The sequence below is a fragment of the Heterodontus francisci genome, chromosome 16 (assembly GCF_036365525.1).
Source record: "Heterodontus francisci isolate sHetFra1 chromosome 16, sHetFra1.hap1, whole genome shotgun sequence".
Lineage (NCBI taxonomy): Eukaryota > Metazoa > Chordata > Chondrichthyes > Heterodontiformes > Heterodontidae > Heterodontus > Heterodontus francisci.
Window position 1 is genome coordinate 92,513,360 of NC_090386.1, and position 19,484 is coordinate 92,532,843.

Consider the following 19,484-nt stretch of genomic DNA (forward strand, 5'->3'; position numbering starts at 1 on the left):
AAGATCCAACCCTTGACCCTCTGCTCCAAGAGTGCTGCACAACCCTTCCCCAAATCCAGTTCCATCTTCCTTGTATGACAGTCTCTTCAGATTCGTGGTCCCGAGGGATGCATTCACCCAGTGGGATGATATATGTGGCTCCTTACAGTGCCATGCAACGACAACGAACCTCGTCACGACCACCAGTGGAATTGTTCTGCGTAAACACTGTGGCGCCTTCACCCCAGATACAAATTCCAATAAACATCCCTGCGGACCATTATTGAAAGTGGCATTCACTGCCCTGGCTATGATATCAAGCATAGGTGGAGATTTTCGGGCCATGCAGCAATATTTAAATAAGGATAGTGTTAGGAATGAGAGTGTTTATTATTAATATAGACAGAGGCTGCAGTGCTGGCCAATTTTACAAAGTACACCAGTTGTACTTCATTGGATGTCTAAGGTTGTGTAAGGCGCTTTATCAATGCAAGTCTTTTTTTCCTTTTCCTGTGTACAAGCAAATCTTGTAATCTTTATGTCTTAACCTTGGTTGCAAAACTCTGTCCTATGACAACTGCTAGGTTAATGTAACTGAACCTAGGGGGTACCACATACAGAGTTCTTATCTACCTGATGTAAACCAGTATAGAACAGGTACCTCCATTACATCCTGTTGAACACTTTCTCAGCATCCAACAGCTCGTGGGTGGGTACTTGTGTGAGGAGTTTCCTCCAAATGTCTGAAGCATCATAGCCTTTCACCAGACCTATCCAATCATCATCTATATAATGTGCAGAAACAGTGATGACATACACTGTTCGAGTTCCTGTGCCAAAGCATTGCAGCCAGCATTTAAGAGATCCCAACTTAGACAGGATTTCCAGCATATACCCAGCTAACCTTAGTAACTCACCAACCTGCACATATTTTATTGTCCTTTTCCCCTCAGCTAGCCCTTTGGGGCACTCTAATTAGCCAAAAAGAGATCGGTACCAGCTTTGAAATCTTAAGCCCTGTGACAAGCTGTTATTTGGGATCCTAATTGGTTCAAAAATTTGTAGCATTTACAAATTCCCAACTTAATTATAATGAGTTCTGCCTGTGGCTCTCCTGTCCAATTTCCAAACATTAGGTTTGCTTCAACTGTCTTTAGTTGTTTTCAGCTGTGTTTCAGGTGTCAGTTCAATGAATTGCATTCTTGTCTTGAAGGCAAAAGGTTATCAGTCCAAGTGCCACTCCTCGAGACATGAGTATAAAATCTGACACTGTCAGTGGAGTTGTGAAGGCTCCTTGGTGCAATGTTTGGCTGAACATTGTTTTGATATTAAGGGCAGCTATTCTCATCCCTCCTCTGGCATTAAGCTCCTGTGTCTCTGCTGTGATGAGGTCTAAAGCCAAGTGGGTAAGCAGAAGTAGATTGAGAGGAGACTTATGTTGACCAGTCAGGGTGAATGGCCTGTTTCATTACTGTAAATTCTATATAATCTGAACTAAGCATTAATGAATGTAATTAGTAACTCCTTCCAAAGCTTTACTGATGATAGGGAGGCAGTTGGTGGGTTTAGATTTAGCCTTTTTTGTGGGTAGGACATACTTGTGTCACCTTCCATGTTATCTGGTAGATGTCACTGTAAAGCTGTAAGGGAACAATTTGGTTAGGCGAGCAGCTAACTCTCATGCACAAATCTTCAGCACTACAGCCAGGATGTTGTCAGGGCCCATAGCCTTCGCTGTGTCCAATGCACTCAGCTATTCCTTCTCATGTGGAATGAACCGCATTGGCTGGACACTGGCCTCTATGGATGGTGGGGACCTTGGTGAGAGTGAGAATCATCCACCCAACAATTAAATTCAGTGTCACAATTTGCCAGGGTGGAATTTGATGCCATGACCTTTGGAATGCTAATCCAAGACCCATAACCACCACAACAACAACTTGCATTTATACAGTGCCTTAAATATCCCATGGCACTTCACAGAAGCATAATTTGACAAAAATGGAAACTGAGCCAAAGACATTAGGTCAGGTCAAAATTTGGTTAAAGAGGTAGGTTTTTGGGAGTGCATTAAAGGGGGAGATGTAGAGAGGTTTCGGGAGGGAAGTGCAGAGCTTAGGACCCTTGCAGCTGAAGGCAAGGTTGACAATGGTTGGGGAGGGTCAACAAAGTCTGAAATGAACACAAGATGCCAGAGTTGCAGGAATGGTAAGGACTGCTCTCTAAAGAATATTAGATAGGTGTCTTCAGATGTGGTTGGTCAGCAGGTGATAGGTGGAGGTGTGGCTCGGTGTAACCTTCAGTCTATTGGCTGATTGTTAAGTGGTGTCACAGCGAGGGCGTCACCGAACCTATCCAGGAACTGCAAACATCACCTATTTCCAGGTATAAGTTTGAACTAGAGTGACAAAAGCAGCCAAAGAGGATCAGGAGGTTTCCAGAAAGGAGAACAGGCTCATTTTTTTGCGGGGGCAATGATGAATGTAAATGAAAATTACGATGTTCACCTGCTGCACAAACCTAGCACCCGCAAACCATTGGGGAAACTAGCGCAAAGGGTAGAGGAGGTGAAGAACCCCTGGAGGCAGAGCTCCGCGTTGGAGCTCAGTCACAGTGAAGCGGCCAGGCTGGCCACGGACGCCCTGCTGGAGTCCGGGCTCTCCGCTTACAAGCGGGTTCTGGCGGAGGAGAGGGAGCTGGGCTTCTTGTCCGAGCTGGAGATCGCCTACCTCGCCCGGAGTGGAGCCGCCAAGACGCCCGACCCCACGGCGGAGCTCCGCGAGAGGGGCTGCCGCCAGAGCTTCAGCGAGGGGGACGTGCTGTCGGAGCTGACCTCGCTCACTTACTTCCCCATGCAGTCGGACTCGGAGGCTCCGCTGCTGGACCTGGGTTGGTCTAAACCCCAGCACAACGTCTCCCTGCCCTCCGAGACCCAGATCATCTTCCAGAGGGACAAGAGCCACAGCATCAAGGACATGGTCCGGCGGCTGATCAGCAAAGCCAAATCGGTAGGTCTTGTGTTTTCATAAATTAAGGTGAATTATTACTCTGTAAATTGAGAGGAGGGTGCAAATGTTATCATAGTGAGTCCATTCAGCCCATCGTGGCTAGGCTAAGAGCTATCCAATTTGTAATCATCATCATCAGGTCAGAGACCTGAAACACCAACTCTGCTTCTCTCTCCACAGATGCTGCCTGACCTGCTGAGTATTTCCAGCACTTTCTGTTTTTATTTCAGAATTCCAGCATCTGCAGTAATTAGCTTTTATCCAATTAGTCTCACTTCCCTGCTCTTTCCCCACAGCCCTGCCTTTTCAAGTATTTATCCAATTCCTTTTTGAAAGTTGCTATTGAACCTGCTTCCTCTGTCTTTTCAGGCAGCGCATTCCAGATCATAAATTCATGCAGCAAAAAAATAATCTCATCTCCTCTTTCGGTTCCTTCGTCTAACAGCTTAAATCTGTGTCCTTTGGTTACTGACCCTCCTGCTGCTGGAATTCATTTCTCCCGATCTACGTTACCAAAACTCCCTAATTTTGAACATTTCTATTAAATCCCCCTTTAACCTCCTCTTCTGTGAGGAGAACAATCTTTCCTGGTCTGTTCGTGTAACTGAAGTGCCTCAATGGACATGAATGTGGTAGTGACATCATAGCAGAGCAAGTCGCTCCAGAAATAGCCATGGGAGACGTCAACTCCATCCCAAAGCTGTACAAATACTGCCTGTTAAGTTAGTCTATCACACACAGGTGGGCTTCCTGTTTGGGCTGTGTTTTTGTTAGGAATCTTAAAACAAATTGTTTTAAAAAAAATATACATAAACTTGAATGTGAGACCAGCAGGAGCAGGAGTGAACCTCCCGATTTTCCACTCTCCCCCCCCACCCCCCATCAAAAGCCTGCTGACCCTGTGCGTCCCCTGCAATTGCTCCTTCCCAACCTGATAGCCCAGCTTCCCAACCTGTCCACCACACCACCTCCTCGCTTTTATTTCCAAAAATATACTTTATTCATAAACTTATAAAGGCACTATACAATGCAATTCAAGTATGACAGTGCATAAAGTGCATTACAAATCGATAGGTTAAATAACAGTAAGTGCCTCACTCCACTTACAATGCAGATTACATCTACATTTGCATTACACTAAACATACAACCTGTGTGGTTTTACTCTGGCTCCAGTTCCTCGGTATACCTTGGCAGGAGGCCTAGACTGGGGCCTTTCCTCATTGAAGCTTTGGGACAGCTGTCCCAAGCTTCAATGTGTCCCTCAGCACATAGCCCTGGACCTTGGAAAGTGCCCGTCTACAACACTCCTTCATGAACAGCTTGTTGCACTGTAGGATTAAGTTTCAGGCAGACCAAAGAGCGTCTTTCACCAGGTTGATGGTCCTCCAGCAGCAGTTGATGTTTGTCTCAATGTGTATCCCTGCAAACAACCCGTACAGCACTGACTTCTGCATTATGGAGCTGCTCGGGACAAACCTCGGCAAAAACCATTGAATCTCTTTCCAAACATTTTTTGCAAATGCACATTCCAGAAGGAGTTGGGTGACGGTCTCCTCCCTACCGCGGCCACCTCGAGGACAGGGTGCAATAGTGCTAAGACTCCAGGTGTGTATGAAGGATCTGATTGGGAGGGCCTTTCTCACCACAGCCAAGTCACATCTTTGTGCTTGTTTGAAAGTTCTGGCGATGAGGCATTCTGCCACGTGACCTTGACAGTCTGCTCAGGGAACCATTTGACAGGATTCACCATCTCCTTTATCCCACAGGGCCTCAAGGACATTGCATGCTGGAATTGTGGTCAAAAGTGTTTTTCTGCACAAACATTTCTAGGAGGGAGGGGTGATATGGCACAGTCCAACTGAATGGAGCATTCCACGGCAGTGTGGCCAGACCCATCCTTCGCAACCCCCAGGGAAAGATAGAACCTCAGCACTCGAGAGCACCTCGCACCCTGAAGACCAGGTTCTTATCCGCAATGGAGAAGGAGCATTGCTCCCACATGCCCAGTTTCTGTTGATGTTGGCTATTCACTCCTCCCTGTCTTTGGCGCAGGCTCTGGCTCCTCCGAACCATATCAGCAGCATCTTCAGGTACTCTGACCTGATGGTGACGAGGACGAAGGATCGGTTAGTCCACTTCCCAAAGTACGTGGCCTCACTCTTGCTGCGATTTACTTTGGCTCCCGAGGCCAGTTCGAACTGGTTGTAGATGCTCATCAGTCTGCAGGCCGATAGCAGATCGAGCAGAAGACAGCAATGCTGTGCATGTACAGGAAGGCTTTGATCTGAGTGCCTCCACTACCTGGGACCATCACACCTCTTATGCTCGCATCCCTCTTGATGGATTCAGCAAAAAGGTTGATACTTTGCACGAAAAAGACGGAGGAGAGAGGACAGTCTTTCCTGACTCCATATTTGATTGGGGCATTTTCTGATTCCCACCCATTAATTGAAACTGCTCTACTGATGTTTGTGTAGAGCAATCGGACCCTCCCCAAACTCCATCTTGGAGACCACATCCATCATGTACATATGCAATATTCTATTGAAGACCTTGTCCTGGTCCAGGCTGATTAGGCAGACGTACAGCCTTCTGTCCTGTACATAGATGATTTATCCTTGAGTAGCACGAGGCTATCAGAAATCTTCCTGCTGGGTACAATACAGGTCTGGTCGGGGTGGATCCCCAATTTGAGAGCAGCTTTAACCCGATTGGAGATGACCTTGGACAAAATTTTGTAGTTCACAATAAGCAGTGAAATAGGCTGTCAATTTCTGATTTCCTCCCTCTTCCCCCTTCCGCTTGTAGATGAGGGTGAAGATGCCTATTCGCATGGATTCTGACATGCAGCCAGCCAGAAGCATACTCTCATATACTTCCAGCAGGTCTGGGCTGATCCAGTCCTGCAGAGTTGAATACAACTCGTCTAGTAACCCATCACTTCCAGGAGTTTTGCTTGTCCAGAGTTAGCTGTTTATTCAATGGTATCTCCAATGCTGTCATCTAAAACCTCAGTGAGAGCAGACAAGAGGGTCTGGGAGGCCATGCGATCTGTAAGCTTCATGTCATACAGGCCCAGCATAAAAGGATTTGCTGATTCTCCATATGTCATAGTGCAATGATGTTACTGAGCCAACTTCTTCCTTCAGGCTGCTGATCACAGAGCTTTCTGTGTGTACCTTTCGGAAGAAGCCATGCGAGCACGTCTTGCCCAGCTCCGCAGAGCGGACTCCGGACCGAAAGATGATCTTTGAGGATTCTGAGGCAAAAGACCTGGTGGATCTTCACCTTTTAGAGATCCTCCCCTTCCTTACTTACCTGATCTTCAATTTTAAATTATAGAAGAGTTACAGCACAGAAGGAGGCCATTCAGTCCATTGTGTCCATGCTGGCTCTTTGGACGAGCAACTCACCTAGTCCCACTCCCCGCCGTTTCTCTGTAGCCCTGCAAATTTTTTCTGTTTGGATAATTGTCCAATTCTCTTTTGAAAGCCATGATTGAATCTGCCTCCAGCACACTCTCAGGCCAGATCCTAACCACTCGCTGTGCGAAACGTTTTTCCTCATGTTGTCGTTGCTTCTTTTGCCAATCACCTTAAATTGTGTCCTCTGGTTCTGGATCCTTCCACCAATGGGAACAGTTTCTCCCTATCTAATCTGTCCAGACCCCTTATGACTTCACTGTCAGTTTTGCACAGCTTGCCGACACTGGAGCTGAGGCCCAGTTTTGGGCCCTCACTATTCAGAACAGGGATTGTACACTGTGATCTCCAGCATGCTCAAAAATGAGCTCAGACTGGTTTCAAGGACAACTATTCTAGGAATTCACCCTACCCAGAAACTTCCTGATCTTCTTACACTGCCTTCAACGTTCAATAAATATCTCTCTGTGCACATTTCTCTATAATAGTTTTTCTTGATATAATATGCAAATCTGGTTAGGTTGTGGAATCAGTTCGATTTCTACGAATGTCATCTGATCTTTCTACATTGTGTTACTGGTTTGTTGTTCATTATCATTTTTGCATATTGGGGAGGGCCAGTAAAATTACAACACATAATGGAGTTTGTTCAGAAGGCAGAAATTTGAGTAGTGCTGAAGACTGAATGGCAAAAGCAGTTGTATAGCTGAAGTCACTTGCCACAGAACTGCCCACTGTTGAGCATCCGTCAGCAACAGCAGAAAGGTCACAGAATGGTTGGTCGTCATTTGACTTTCGTCCAGCTGGGTTGGAATGCTGGTACCTGTTTCCATTCTTCTCTCTAATCACTTGCAATGGCTTCTCTTCCCACTTCCACACTCTTACTTCTGATATCCGCCAAGGATCTATCCTTGGCCCCCTCCTATTTCTCATCCACATGCTGACCACACCCAGCTCTACCTCACCACCACTTCTCTCAACTCCTGCACTGTAGCTAAGTTATCAGACTGCTTATCTGACACCAGTACTCGATGAGCATAAATTGCCTGCAATTAAATATTGGGAAGACTAAAGCCATTGTTTTTGGCCCCTTCTTCAAACTGCGGCCCTGGCTATCGACTCCAACCCTCTCTCCAGTAAACTAAACCAGTCTGTTCGCAATCTTGGTGTCATATTTGACCCCCAAGATGAGCTTCCGACCTCATTTGCGCCATCACTAAGACCACCTATTTCTATCTCTGTAACATCACCCGACTTTGCCCCTGTCTGAACCCACCTGCTGCTAAAACACTCGGTTGTGCCTCTGTTACCTCTGGACCTGACTATTCTAAGGCACTGCTGGTTGGTCTCCCACTTTCCACCCATCCAACATTCTTCTGTCCATGTCTTAACTCGCACCAAGTCCCGTTCCCCTATCACCCCTGTGCTTGCTGACGTACATTGACTGCAGGTCAAGCAACATCTTGATTTTAAAATTCTGATCCTTGTTTTCAAATCCCTCCATGGTCTCTACCCCCCGCCCCCCCCCCCCCCCCCCCTCCCCGATCTCTGTAATCTGCTCCAGCCCCATAACCCTCCAGGATAACTGCGCTGTTCTAATTCTGACCTCTTGATCACCCCCGATTTTAATCCCTCCAACATTGGTGGCAATGCCTTCAGCTGCCTAGCCCCTAAGCTCTGGGATTTCTTCCCTTAAACCCTCCACCTGTCTACCTCACTTTCCTCCTTTTAAGGCATTCCTTTATGGTGGGTGAAGGATGGAAGGCCAGCCAAGAGCGCATTGGATTAGTTGAGACTGGAGGGGAGAAGGGTGTGGATGAAGGCCTCAGCAGCAGACATGGTGGAAATGAGAGTATAGATAGACAATCACAAAAATATTAAATATTTTTAAAAAACTCTTCATGAAGAGAGTGGTTAAACTGTGGAATTCTCTGCCACAAACCATTGTTGAAACAGCATCAATATATCCTTTATAAAGGGAATCAGATGATCACTTGGAATAGAGGAATATTGCAGAGTATGGGAAGCAAAGGGACTGGCACAGACCTAATGGGCCCAATGGCCTGTTTCTGTGCTGCAACATTCTATGATATTTTCTGTTGCCTTGAGCATAAAATTCACTGAACAATTTTTAGAATTTTCCCCCCATCTGTCACTTCAATCACTTAAGTTACCTGCTGTTTATTGTTGTTCTGTGGAGTTGTTTTTTTATAAAAGCTAATCATCTACTGATCGGTTCCTCTGACCTTTAAGTCTAGATAGCAAGTTGGAAACTGCTCAAAAACCATTATTAAAATTCCATGGTTGGACTCCATATCATGTGGCATGGGGTGTTTGACTTTTTGTATTCGGCACGTCCCTTGGGAACATATTTTGCAAATGATAAAAAGAATGTACAAGATTGGAATCAATGTCTCTCTATTTTTCATGTCCTTGTTCCTTTGCAGCTCATTGCCATTGTGATGGATCTGTTCACTGATGTTGACATACTTTGTGACTTGCTGGAAGCTTCTAATAAACGAGGAATCCCCATCTACCTCCTTCTGGATCAAAGTAACCTGGAGCATTTTATACTAATGTGTGATGAGCTCAGCATCCAAAGAGATCACGTTATTGTAAGTGTTACCAGCTTATACTGCCTCCTGTCAATAGGTGATAGTGATTTTTTTAAAATGACAGCCTTCCTTTACATTGGGCCCATGTTGTCTTAGAGCTCTCCATTTGCTACAGTAGAACCTTTGGGCCAGATCCCCCAAAACCAACATAGGAACAGGAGGAGGCCATTCAACCCCTCGAGCCTGTTCCATCATTCATGGAAAACATGGTTGCTCTGTACCCTAATTCCATACATTTGGATGGGGATGTGTCTAGGATTGTGACACAGGAGGTAAATGCACCTTTATGCCAATTGTGAGATCCATTGTTATGGCACGACCGCTCAAGACAAAGCCCCCAATCAAAATAAATGATTCTGATTGCGGTGGGAGCAACGCACTGTCAATTCAGTCCCGTCACTCCACAGATCGCATAACATATATCTTTAAGCTTTCCAAATCAAAGAAAGCAGCAGCCGAATTGAATGGTCTAGTAACCCCCAAATGAGGTGAACCCAACCAGTTATCTTTAGATATCAACAAGTTAACTGTTTATTAGAAAAAAAGGCATTCTTAAACACTGCTAAGATAAACCAATATCTAAAGACCTTATAACTTATTTAAAAAATCTAACTCACGCATTCACAAACATATGCCCAAACTATCGGAAGTTTGGTGTTTTAAAAAAAATAGAAATAACAATAAAGTCTTTGCAGATTTATGGGCCTGATGAAGTGAATCTTCCAATGTGGAACAGTCCAAGGTTGCTTGAAGTCTTCCAAGGCCTGATGAATCCGCCGATAGAAGTTCAGCAATTACAGTTTGGTAGTTGAAGCATCAAACTCTTCCTTCCAGTGATGAACACAGTAGATTGACAAATAGCTTTTTTTTTTAAAAAAAAAAGAATCAATCTGGCTTGACTTTTCAGAATTCTGAGAGAGAATAACAAATAGGGTTTAAATAGACCGAGGGAGAGCTCTCTCTTTCCTTCACGTACCAGAACAGTCTGTGAATGAGTCCTGAACTATCTCTGAACAAACACTTTTCAAAGTTAAATGGCAACTTTGTATGTCCTGTTCTCCCTCTCTGTATGGCTGTATCCAAGGCAACCAAGCCGCACCTTCCGGTAACTTCTGAAGCTGGCTTGTTCTCCCTCTCTGTATGGTTGTATCCAGGGCAACCAAGATGCACTTTCTACTAACTTCTGAAGCTGGCTGCCTTAACGAAGTACTGATGTTTTACAGCCTCAAAGGCACATCGCATATTTCCCAAAAAAAAAACAGGATCGTGACACCATACAAACCTGTGAAGGGTGGATTGTTCCTTTCCCTGGTAGCAATGAGGGAGGTTGACTAGGAATCTCTGATTCCTGTTACCTGGTCTACACCCTCAAAGGTGTAGTTGGAAGCACGGTCCTTGGAAGATTTTCAATGATTTGGCCATCTGGTTCTGCATTTGAAGCAGTGGTTCTATTCTGTAACTGTTTGCACAGGGTTCGTGCTTAGGGCTTGTAATGAAGACTTGCTAACAAAATCGCAATCTCAGATTATATAATTCAAAACTTTGAATTCCTATGATTTCATGAAGCCATTAATTATGGAGAAGAATGGGTGCTCTCTTTCTTACACTAGAAAAACTCTCTTTCCCTGCCTCCTCCTCCCCCCCACTCCCCCCCTCAGACTTGCTTTCAGTGGATTGATCTCCATATTTCCTGTCTTATGATTACCCTGTCTGGAAGGTCTGGACCTTCCCCACAACAAAACACAACATGGGGTGGAATTTGCTTTTAGAGATGAAATGGGTGCAACATAAGAAACATGTGCTCCAGCAAAACATGTTTCTATCACATTCACTTTGCCAGTCAGGCGTTCCAACCATGTTTTTACATTAAAGTCAGGGCTGCAATGAGCCTCTCACACTGTAATATGCCATTCCTCTGACTGTCATGTGTGCTTTGGGAGCAGTCAGGGTGCCAGCCTCTCAGGTACTGGTATCAATGCCCATCAGTGCTGTGGGCATTAAGCATTTCAACAATGGCCAGTCTGATGGATGATTAAAAAACCCATAAACACAGTTGTGCTCTGCGTAAATTTATATTGTGATGTTGACCTTGCAGATCCACAAGGATTTAATTGGAAAATATTTTTCAGGAGCCTTTGGTGTTTCTATACAACTCTTTCAACTTTTTTTTTTAAGGCTGTTAACCAGCTTTAAAAACTGGGCCACAATCTGTCCTCTGAGGAATTCCTTCCCTAAACCTCTCCGACTCTATTTCTGCCTTTTAAAATGCTCCTTAAAACACATCGCTTGACCAAGCTGCCCTAATATCACCATATGTGGCTCGGTGTCAAATTTTGTTCATAACGCACCTATGAAGCTTCTTGGGATGTTTTACTGCATTGAAGGTGCTATATAAATGCAAATTGTTATATAGCCTACCTCATTGCAAAAGCTAAATTGGCAATGGTGGGATCCAGACCCATCTTGGTGAGTTTCTTCACTCCAACAGTGATTTATACTCATGCTGAACCTCGCCTCTGTACCAAGCAACTACACTCACCCAACCAGATTATTCCTAAATTCAAGTTACAGCACCAGAGCCTGAGTTTCACTGCACCAGTCATCTCTACCCCCATCCCCATATACTGAGTAAAAATACTGTTGTATCCTTCCCCCTTCTAGAACATGCGGATCAGGAGTGTGATGGGAGACACATACTGCACAAAGTCTGGGAAGAAGTTTAATGGTCAGGTCCTGGAAAAGTTCATGATAATTGATTTGGAGCAGGTGATGGCAGGTTCATACAGGTAAATAATGAGAATGTGATTTACAGATAAACATTTCAATGTTGCCAAATTATTATTGCATCTATCCTTCCATTGCCATCACAACATGGTACAATTTAAGCTTGTTAGGGAGAAAGAAATAGACAAGTTGCAAAAAAAGGTTTTGGATTTGGGGAGAGCGAATTTTAGTAAAATAAGGCAGGATCTGGCCAAGGTAGACTGGAAAGAGTTACTTGTTGGGAAATCTACAGAAGAGCAGTGGGGGGGCATTCAAAAAGGAAATGGGGAGGGTACAGGCCCAACATGTTCCCTCTAAAGTAATAGGTAGGAGCAACAAGCCCAGAGAACCATGGATGACCAGAAACATTCAGGATACGATGAGAAGGAAAAGAGAGGCTTTTAGCAAATACAAGGAGGGCAAATCAACGAAGCATTAGTGGAGTACAGAAAGTGTAGGATGGAGCTTAAGAAAGCAATTAGGAGAGCAAAGAGGGGATATGAGAAAGCTCTGGCTGATAAAAGTAGGGAAAATCCCAAGATATTCTATAAGTATATCAATGGGAAGAGGATAACCAGGGAAAGAGTAGGACTCATTAGGGGCCAAGGGGGAAATATGTGGGTGGAGCCAGAGGACATTGGTAGGGTGTTGAACGAATACTTCACATCTGTCTTCACCCAATAGAATGAGGATGTAGATATGGAACTCAGAGAGAGAGACTGTGAGGTTCTTGAGCAAATTGCCATAGGGAGTGACAAGGTATTGGAGGTTTTGGCAGGCTTAAAAGTGGACAAACCTCCAGGTCTGGACGATTTGTGTCCCAGGATGCTGTGGGAGGTGAGGGTGGAGATTGCAGGGGCTCTGACCCAAATTTTTAATTCCTCTCTGGCCACGGGGGAGGTGCCAGAGGACTGGAGAACAGCTAATGTGGTCCCACTATTTAAGAAAGGTTGTAGAGATAAGCCAGGGAACTACAGACCAGTGAGTCTCATGTCAGTGGTAGGGAAACTATTGGAGAAAATTCTGAAGGAGAGAATCTATCTCCACTTGGAGAGGCAAAATTTGATTAGGAATAGTCAGCATGGCTTTGTCAGAGGGAGGTCATGCCTAACAAATTTGATTGAATTTTTTGAGCATGTAGCCAGGTGTGTAGATGAGGGTAGTGCAGTTGATGTAGTTTACATGGATTTCAGCAAAGCCTTTGACAAGGTCCCACATGGGAGACTTATCAAGAAAGCAAATGCACATGGGATGCAGGGTAACTTGATAAGATGGCTTCAAAATTGGCTTAGCTGCAGGAGACAGAGAGTGATGACAGACTGCTGTTTTAGTGACTGGAAACCAGTGTCCAGTGGCGTACCACAGGGATCTGTGCTGGGTCCCCTATTGTTAGGCATCTATGTCGTTTATATAAAAATGACAATGTGGGGGGTAGGATCAGTAAGTTCGCGGATGACACAAAGATTGGCCGAGTGGTTAACAGTGAGGTTGAGTGTCTTGGGTTACAGGAAGATATAGACGGGATGGTCAAATGGGCAGAAAAGTGGCAGATGGGATTTAACCCTGAAAAGTGTGAGGTGATACACTTTGGAAGGAGTAATGTGACACGGAAGTATTCAATGAATAGCCTGACACTGGGAAGTTCCGAGGAACAAAGGGACCTTGGTATGTTTGTCCATTGATCTCTGAAGGCAGAAGGGCAGGTTAACAGGGTGGTGAAAAAGACATATGGGACACTTGCCTTTTCAATCGAGGCATAGATTACAAAAGCAGGGAGGTCATGTTGGAGTTGTATAGAACTTTGGTAAGGCCACAGCTGGAGTACTGTGTGCAATTCTGGTTGCCACATTATAGGAAGGATGTGATTGCATTGGAGGAGGTGCAGAGGCGATTCACCAGGATGTTGCCTGGGATGGAACATTTAAGCTATGAAGAGAGGTTGGATAGGCTTGGGTTGTTTTCGCTGGAGCAGAGAAGACTGAGGGGTGACCTGATCGAGGTGTACAAGATTATGAGGGGCATGGACAGGGTGGATAGGGAGCATCTGTTCCCCTGAGTTGAAGGGTCAGTTACGAGGGGACACAAGTTTAAGGTGAGGGGCAGGAGGTTTAAGGGGGACTTGAGGAAGAACTTTTTTACCCAGAGGGTGGTGATGGTCTGGAATGCACTGCCTGGAAGGGTGGTAGAGGCGGGTTGCCTCACGTCCTTTAAAAAGTACCTGGATGAGCACTTGGCATTCAAGGCTATGGGTCAAGTGCTGGCAAATGGGATTAGGTAGACAGGTCAGGTATCTTTAATGCATCGGTGCAGACTCGATAGGCCGAAGGGCCTCTTCTGCACTGTATTCTGTGATTCTGCCTCTTTCCAGGTTCTTTAATTAACATATGCTCATGCCTTCAACTTCTGGTTCCAAGCATCCAAACACTCTTAGGACTGTTCCAGTGCTCTCCTGGTCAGCCTCCCACTTTCCATCCTTCAGAAAATTCAGTTTATCCAAAACTCTGGCCATTTCCTAACTCTCACCACATTCTATTCCCCCATCACCCCTGTGCCCGATGACCTACGTTGGCTCCTGGTCCACCAAAGCCTCATTTTGTAAAAAGAAATTCTCATCCTCATGTTCAAATCCTTCCATAGTCTCACCTTGCCTCTTGCTATTTCTGTAACCTCCTACAGCCTACAACCCTCTTAAGCACGCCATGTTCCTCCAACTCGGGCCTCTTGTGCATCCCTCATTTACTTGCCTCCCAATGTTGCTGTCCCTTCAGCTGCCTGGGCCCTAACCCCTGGAATTTCCTCTTTAAACCTCTCTACCTCTCTTTCCTCCTCTAAGTCGCTCTTTAAAACCTGCCTCTTTGACTAAGCCTTTGGTCACCTGTCCTAATGTTTCCTTCTTTGGCTCAGTATCTATTATCTGATTATGCTTCTGTGAAGTACCTTGGGATGTTTTACTTATGTAAAGATTCTATATTAATGTAAGTTGTTGTTGTTAAATCGGGTATTAAGCCACTCATTAACTCCTTTGTCTCAACCCCAACAGTATGGCTCAGCCTCAATCTTAGAACAGGGCATTTACCACATCAGTTTGACAATTCACATCAGCTCCTCCTTCCCTCTATCCCTCCCAGATCATGCAGATTTGAGGCCAGCATTGGCTCCACTCTAGATCCTACAGGCAAGTATCAGGAGTGACACGCATTGTCCCAAGAAATGAATTTAACAAAGGTACCAAGAGGAGGAAATGTGTTTTAGGCTTTGATTGACATCTATTGGCATTTAATTTTAAAAGTAATGCATATAATTGGAGCAGCAGAATTATTTAATTTGAAGTACATCCCATTGGCTGTTGACCCACCGACCAGTCATTATTGGTTGAACTGGAGAGATTGTGGGAGGACGGGTTTGACCATGTATGAGAACTCCCTCACATCCCCCTGCCAAAGCTCTGTAAGGTGACGTTCCCAGTATTGTTCAGGAGACACAACGGGAGCACAGCTTCTCTTGGGAAATTTTTGCAACCAAAGATCTTGTTCTTTTTAGCAGTTAATTAATCCAATTTTTCCCTTCACTTGCCCCACACCTCCCCTCGGCATTCGTGGCTGAATGCATGTCTGGTACAGAGCGAAGTCCAAAGCTCACTTGGGGGTGGGCAATAAATGCTGGCCTTGCCATTGACATCAACATCCCATAAACAAATTTTTTAAAATGATGAGCTGTGCTGTTTATTTTGCAATTTTTAGCCAGGGCTTTATAGTTAACTTCAGCAGCAGCCCTCAGTTAGCGGAGCAAGGAGAGGAGAGTGGAAATCATCCACAATTGCTGCTCCGAATTGTATCTTGGATTCTCGCTTTTTGCCATGTATGTCAATGCTCGGTGAGGATTACATGAAGCATGTGTGTGAGACAGGTAGGAGAGAGGTCCCAACTTGCATTTTTGTAACTTCTTTCACAACCTCAGGACATCCCAGAGTATCTTATTGAAGTGCGGTCACTGTTGGAATGTAGCAAACGCGGCAGCCAATTTGAGCACAGCAAGCTCCCACAAATAGCAATAACGGTGGGAGAGGTAAATAATCAACCTGTGCAGCGTATCAGAAAGAAGCCCCTTGTATCAGGTACTCGCAAAAGAAAATGCACATCTGTTTTGGTTAAATGTTAACCTTTGGCAAGTGAAGCGCATTTGCAAAAGTACTTTGTGAGAGGGGCTGGAGAGTCAACGCACATTGCTGAGCCAATATCAACTCCATTTAGCAGATTGTGATTTTTGGTAATATGGTCCCCACCATTTACTGTCCTTGCTTATTGTGCTGCCATCTATTTTGGGAAAATGGCACTGACCGTTCATCATTGCCGTAGGAATCGATTACGAAGGTGCAGCTTATAATATATTAAGCGGACGACTATGTCAGGCAGTTCAGTAAGCACTTACTTCATCCTTAGATGTTTATGAGGCTCTGATAATTTCATCCAAAGTCGAGTTTTCAAGCTGTTTTAATCAGCTGTTCACACCTGGTTAAAGCTGGATTCCCTCAGTGATGCAATTCTATGTGTGACTGTTAACAAGTAAGAGAGGCTGTTACTAAATGGAGACTTTATTTTTTAAAAAAAAGTAAATTCCTTCTTTTTGCTTTTTCCCTTCACCAGGTATGGCGGCCAATCATATTAACACCATTGTGCCTACTATAGCTGATGGGAACTGTACAGATAGGCATACTAAAGTAAGATTTGTTTCCGCCTCAAGGCTGAGTTTTTGAAGCCAGTGGATGGGTGGTAATTTTAAAATAAAACAAAACTGGAGAAACCGGGTTCTGTCAGGATTATCCAATAATGATGAGCCAGTGATTAGTTTTTTTTTTTACAGAGGCAGTGTTGCCATTGGATAATCCTTATTTCAAATTAGTTACCAGGAGAAATGGACAGCTTGATTTAAAATAGCAAATGCTGAGGATGTCATGAGGGTATTTTGCATTTTTTAAAGGTTAGGGAAAATCTGAAACACTCTTTCTGCTCGTAAGGCCGGTGAGGTTGTGTGAGTTGAATTTGTCAAGACTGAAATTGATAGATGTTGGGTATGGAGCAAAGGTAAATCAATGGAGTTAAGGTACAGCTGATTTAATCAAATGACGGAACAGAGTAGAGAGGCTGAATGTTCCACATCCTGTTGCCGTGTTCCTTACTGGAAAGAGTTACTGATTCCAACATTATGTGATCTACAGTTTGCAGAGACAGAATCATTCCCCTCGGGTGATTCTGGTTCAATGATGCATGCTGATTTGGCTCCTTTCCTCTGTCATGCTCATTAATCCTCAAACAATCAATTCCACTGATGCCAAAAACACTTCTTGCCTTAATGAAAAATATGCAACAAAACCCTTCCTCCCACCCAAACAAAAGGAACGCTACGGATTTTGAGATTTAAAAAATAACAGTGTCAAAAATACACACCGGCCCTGACAGTAAGTTCTGATAAAGGTTCCTTCCGCAAAATATTAATCTGTCCTTTCTCTCTAAATGTCAATTGACCTTTGTACGGAATCAGAACGGTCCCAGATTTCATCTTAATCTGCCTTTTATTCACTGATCTCAGATCATGAAATCTTTAATGTACAGAAGGAAGCCATTCGGCCCATCATACCTGTACTTGCTCTTTGAAAGAGCTATCCAATTAGTCCCACTCCCCTGCTCTTTCCCTATAGCCCTGCAACTTTTTCCTTTCCAAATATTTATCTAATTCAATTTTGAAAGTTACTATTTATCAAATCATTAAACTATTGAATCTGCTTCCAGACAGTATGTTCCTGATCATAACTCACTGCATAAATGGTGTCTCCTCTTTTTACTCAATTATCTTATATCCGTGTACTCTGGTTACCAATCAGTCTGCAGTGGAGAGCAATGAATGGCAATAGAAGGCACAGCATACTTAGGCTAAAGAAATCTTGCCCCAGCAGTAGAGTTGTGAAGCAAACAGTAGAGTTTCCTGTTTAGGGAACATGGTGAATTGAGGATATTAGATGATGGCATCCTTACTGAAACACTCGTGTTTTCTGAAACTTTTGTGGCCAGGGTAACAACTGACCTGTTGTAAACTGGCTGAGGTCTGCTGATTGGAAGGGGATGGTTTTAGGTGCTTTTCATGTGTGCATTGGGACTTGTGACATCCATTTTATTTTAAAAGGTGTTAAAAAGAAGCAGATAAAGTCCTAAAGCAGGCAGTGTGTTTTTTTTTAAAGAAGTCCTTTTAGTATTTCCTCACTTTTTTTGCTCTGAGTTGGAAGCAGCCAGAGTTCCTGCTCCTCATCAATAATCATTGATCCCTATTGGAAAATGCACATATGTGAATGTTGAGGAAGGACAGGACCAGGCTCAAGTCATGATTCCCTGTACAATTGAACAGTACTGAGAGAGTGCTGCACTGTTTGAGATGCCCAGTCTAGCAGCTATGTCCTTCAGGACTTGGCCAACCCGGTCAGTAGTGGTACTACCGAGCCACTCTTGGTGATGGACATTCAAGTCCCCCACCCAGAGTACATTCTGTGCCCTTGCTACCCTCAGTGCTTCTTCCAAGTGGTGTTCAACATGGAGAAGCACTGATTCAGCTGAGGGAGGGCGGTAGGTGGCAATCAGCAGGAGGCTTCCTTGCCCATGTTTGACCCGTTGCTTTGAGACTTCATGGGGTCCAGAGCCAATGTTGAAGACTCCCAGGACCACTCCCTTCTGACTGTACACCACTGTGCCAGCACCTCAGGTGGGTCTGTCCTGCCGGTGGGTCAGGACATATCCAGGGTTGGTGATTGAAGAGTCTGTGATAGTCCTTCTGGAGACGAAGTCGCACCCTCCATTGAGGACACCCTCCATTGTGTTGTGTGGCATGGCCACTGTGCTAAATGGGGTAGATTCAGAACAGATCTAGCAGCTCAAAACTGGGCATCCATGAGGCGCTGTGGGCCAGCAGCAGCAGGATAGTATTCAACCACAATCTGTTACCTCATGGCCTGGCATATCCTCCACTCTACCACTACCATCAAACCAGGGGACCAACTATGGTTCAATGAGGAGTGTAGGAGAGTATGCCAGGAGCAGCACCAGACATGCCAAAACTGAGGTCCCAACCTGGTGAAGTTATAACACAGGATTTCATGCATGCTAAACAGTGGAGCAGCATGCGATGGACAGAGCTAAGTGATCCCACAACAAACAGATCACTGATCTGCCACATCCAGTCATGAATGGTGGCAGACAATTAAACAACTGGAGGAGGAGGCTCCAAAAACATCCCCATCCTCAACAATGGGAGAGCCCAGCACGTCCATGCGAAAGACAAGGCTGAAGCATTTGCATCCACCTTCAGCCAGAAGTGCAAAGTGGATGATCCATTTCCGCCTCCTCCTGAGGTCCCTACCACTGCCAGTACTCAGCCAATTCGATTCACTCCATGTGATATCCATAAATGGCTGAAGGCACTGGATACTGCAAAGGCTATGGGCCCTGACAACATTCTGGCAGTAATAGTGAAGACGTGCTCCAGAACTAGCACACCCTTAGCCAAGCTGTTCCAGTACAGCTACAACACGGGTATCTATCTGACAATGTGGAAAATTGCACAGGTATGTCCTGTCCACAGAAAGCAAGATAAATCCAACCCAGCCAATTACTGCCCTATCAGTCTACTCTCAATCATCAGCAAAGTGATTGA

The 19,484-nt window shown here is 44.8% G+C and overlaps 1 protein-coding gene across 1 annotated transcript in view; it reads left to right on the forward strand.

Annotated features, from left to right (window-relative positions):
- The first annotated feature begins 2,456 nt into the window (after window positions 1-2,456).
- The window catches only part of fam83c (family with sequence similarity 83 member C), a 35,109-nt gene continuing 18,081 nt past the window's right edge, over window positions 2,457-19,484 (forward strand). Inside the window, exons 1-3 of the mRNA XM_068048858.1 lie at window positions 2,457-2,987; window positions 8,859-9,026; window positions 11,688-11,812. Of these exons, the coding sequence (XP_067904959.1) occupies window positions 2,457-2,987; window positions 8,859-9,026; window positions 11,688-11,812 (824 nt within the window). The remainder of the gene's footprint in view (window positions 2,988-8,858; window positions 9,027-11,687; window positions 11,813-19,484) is intronic.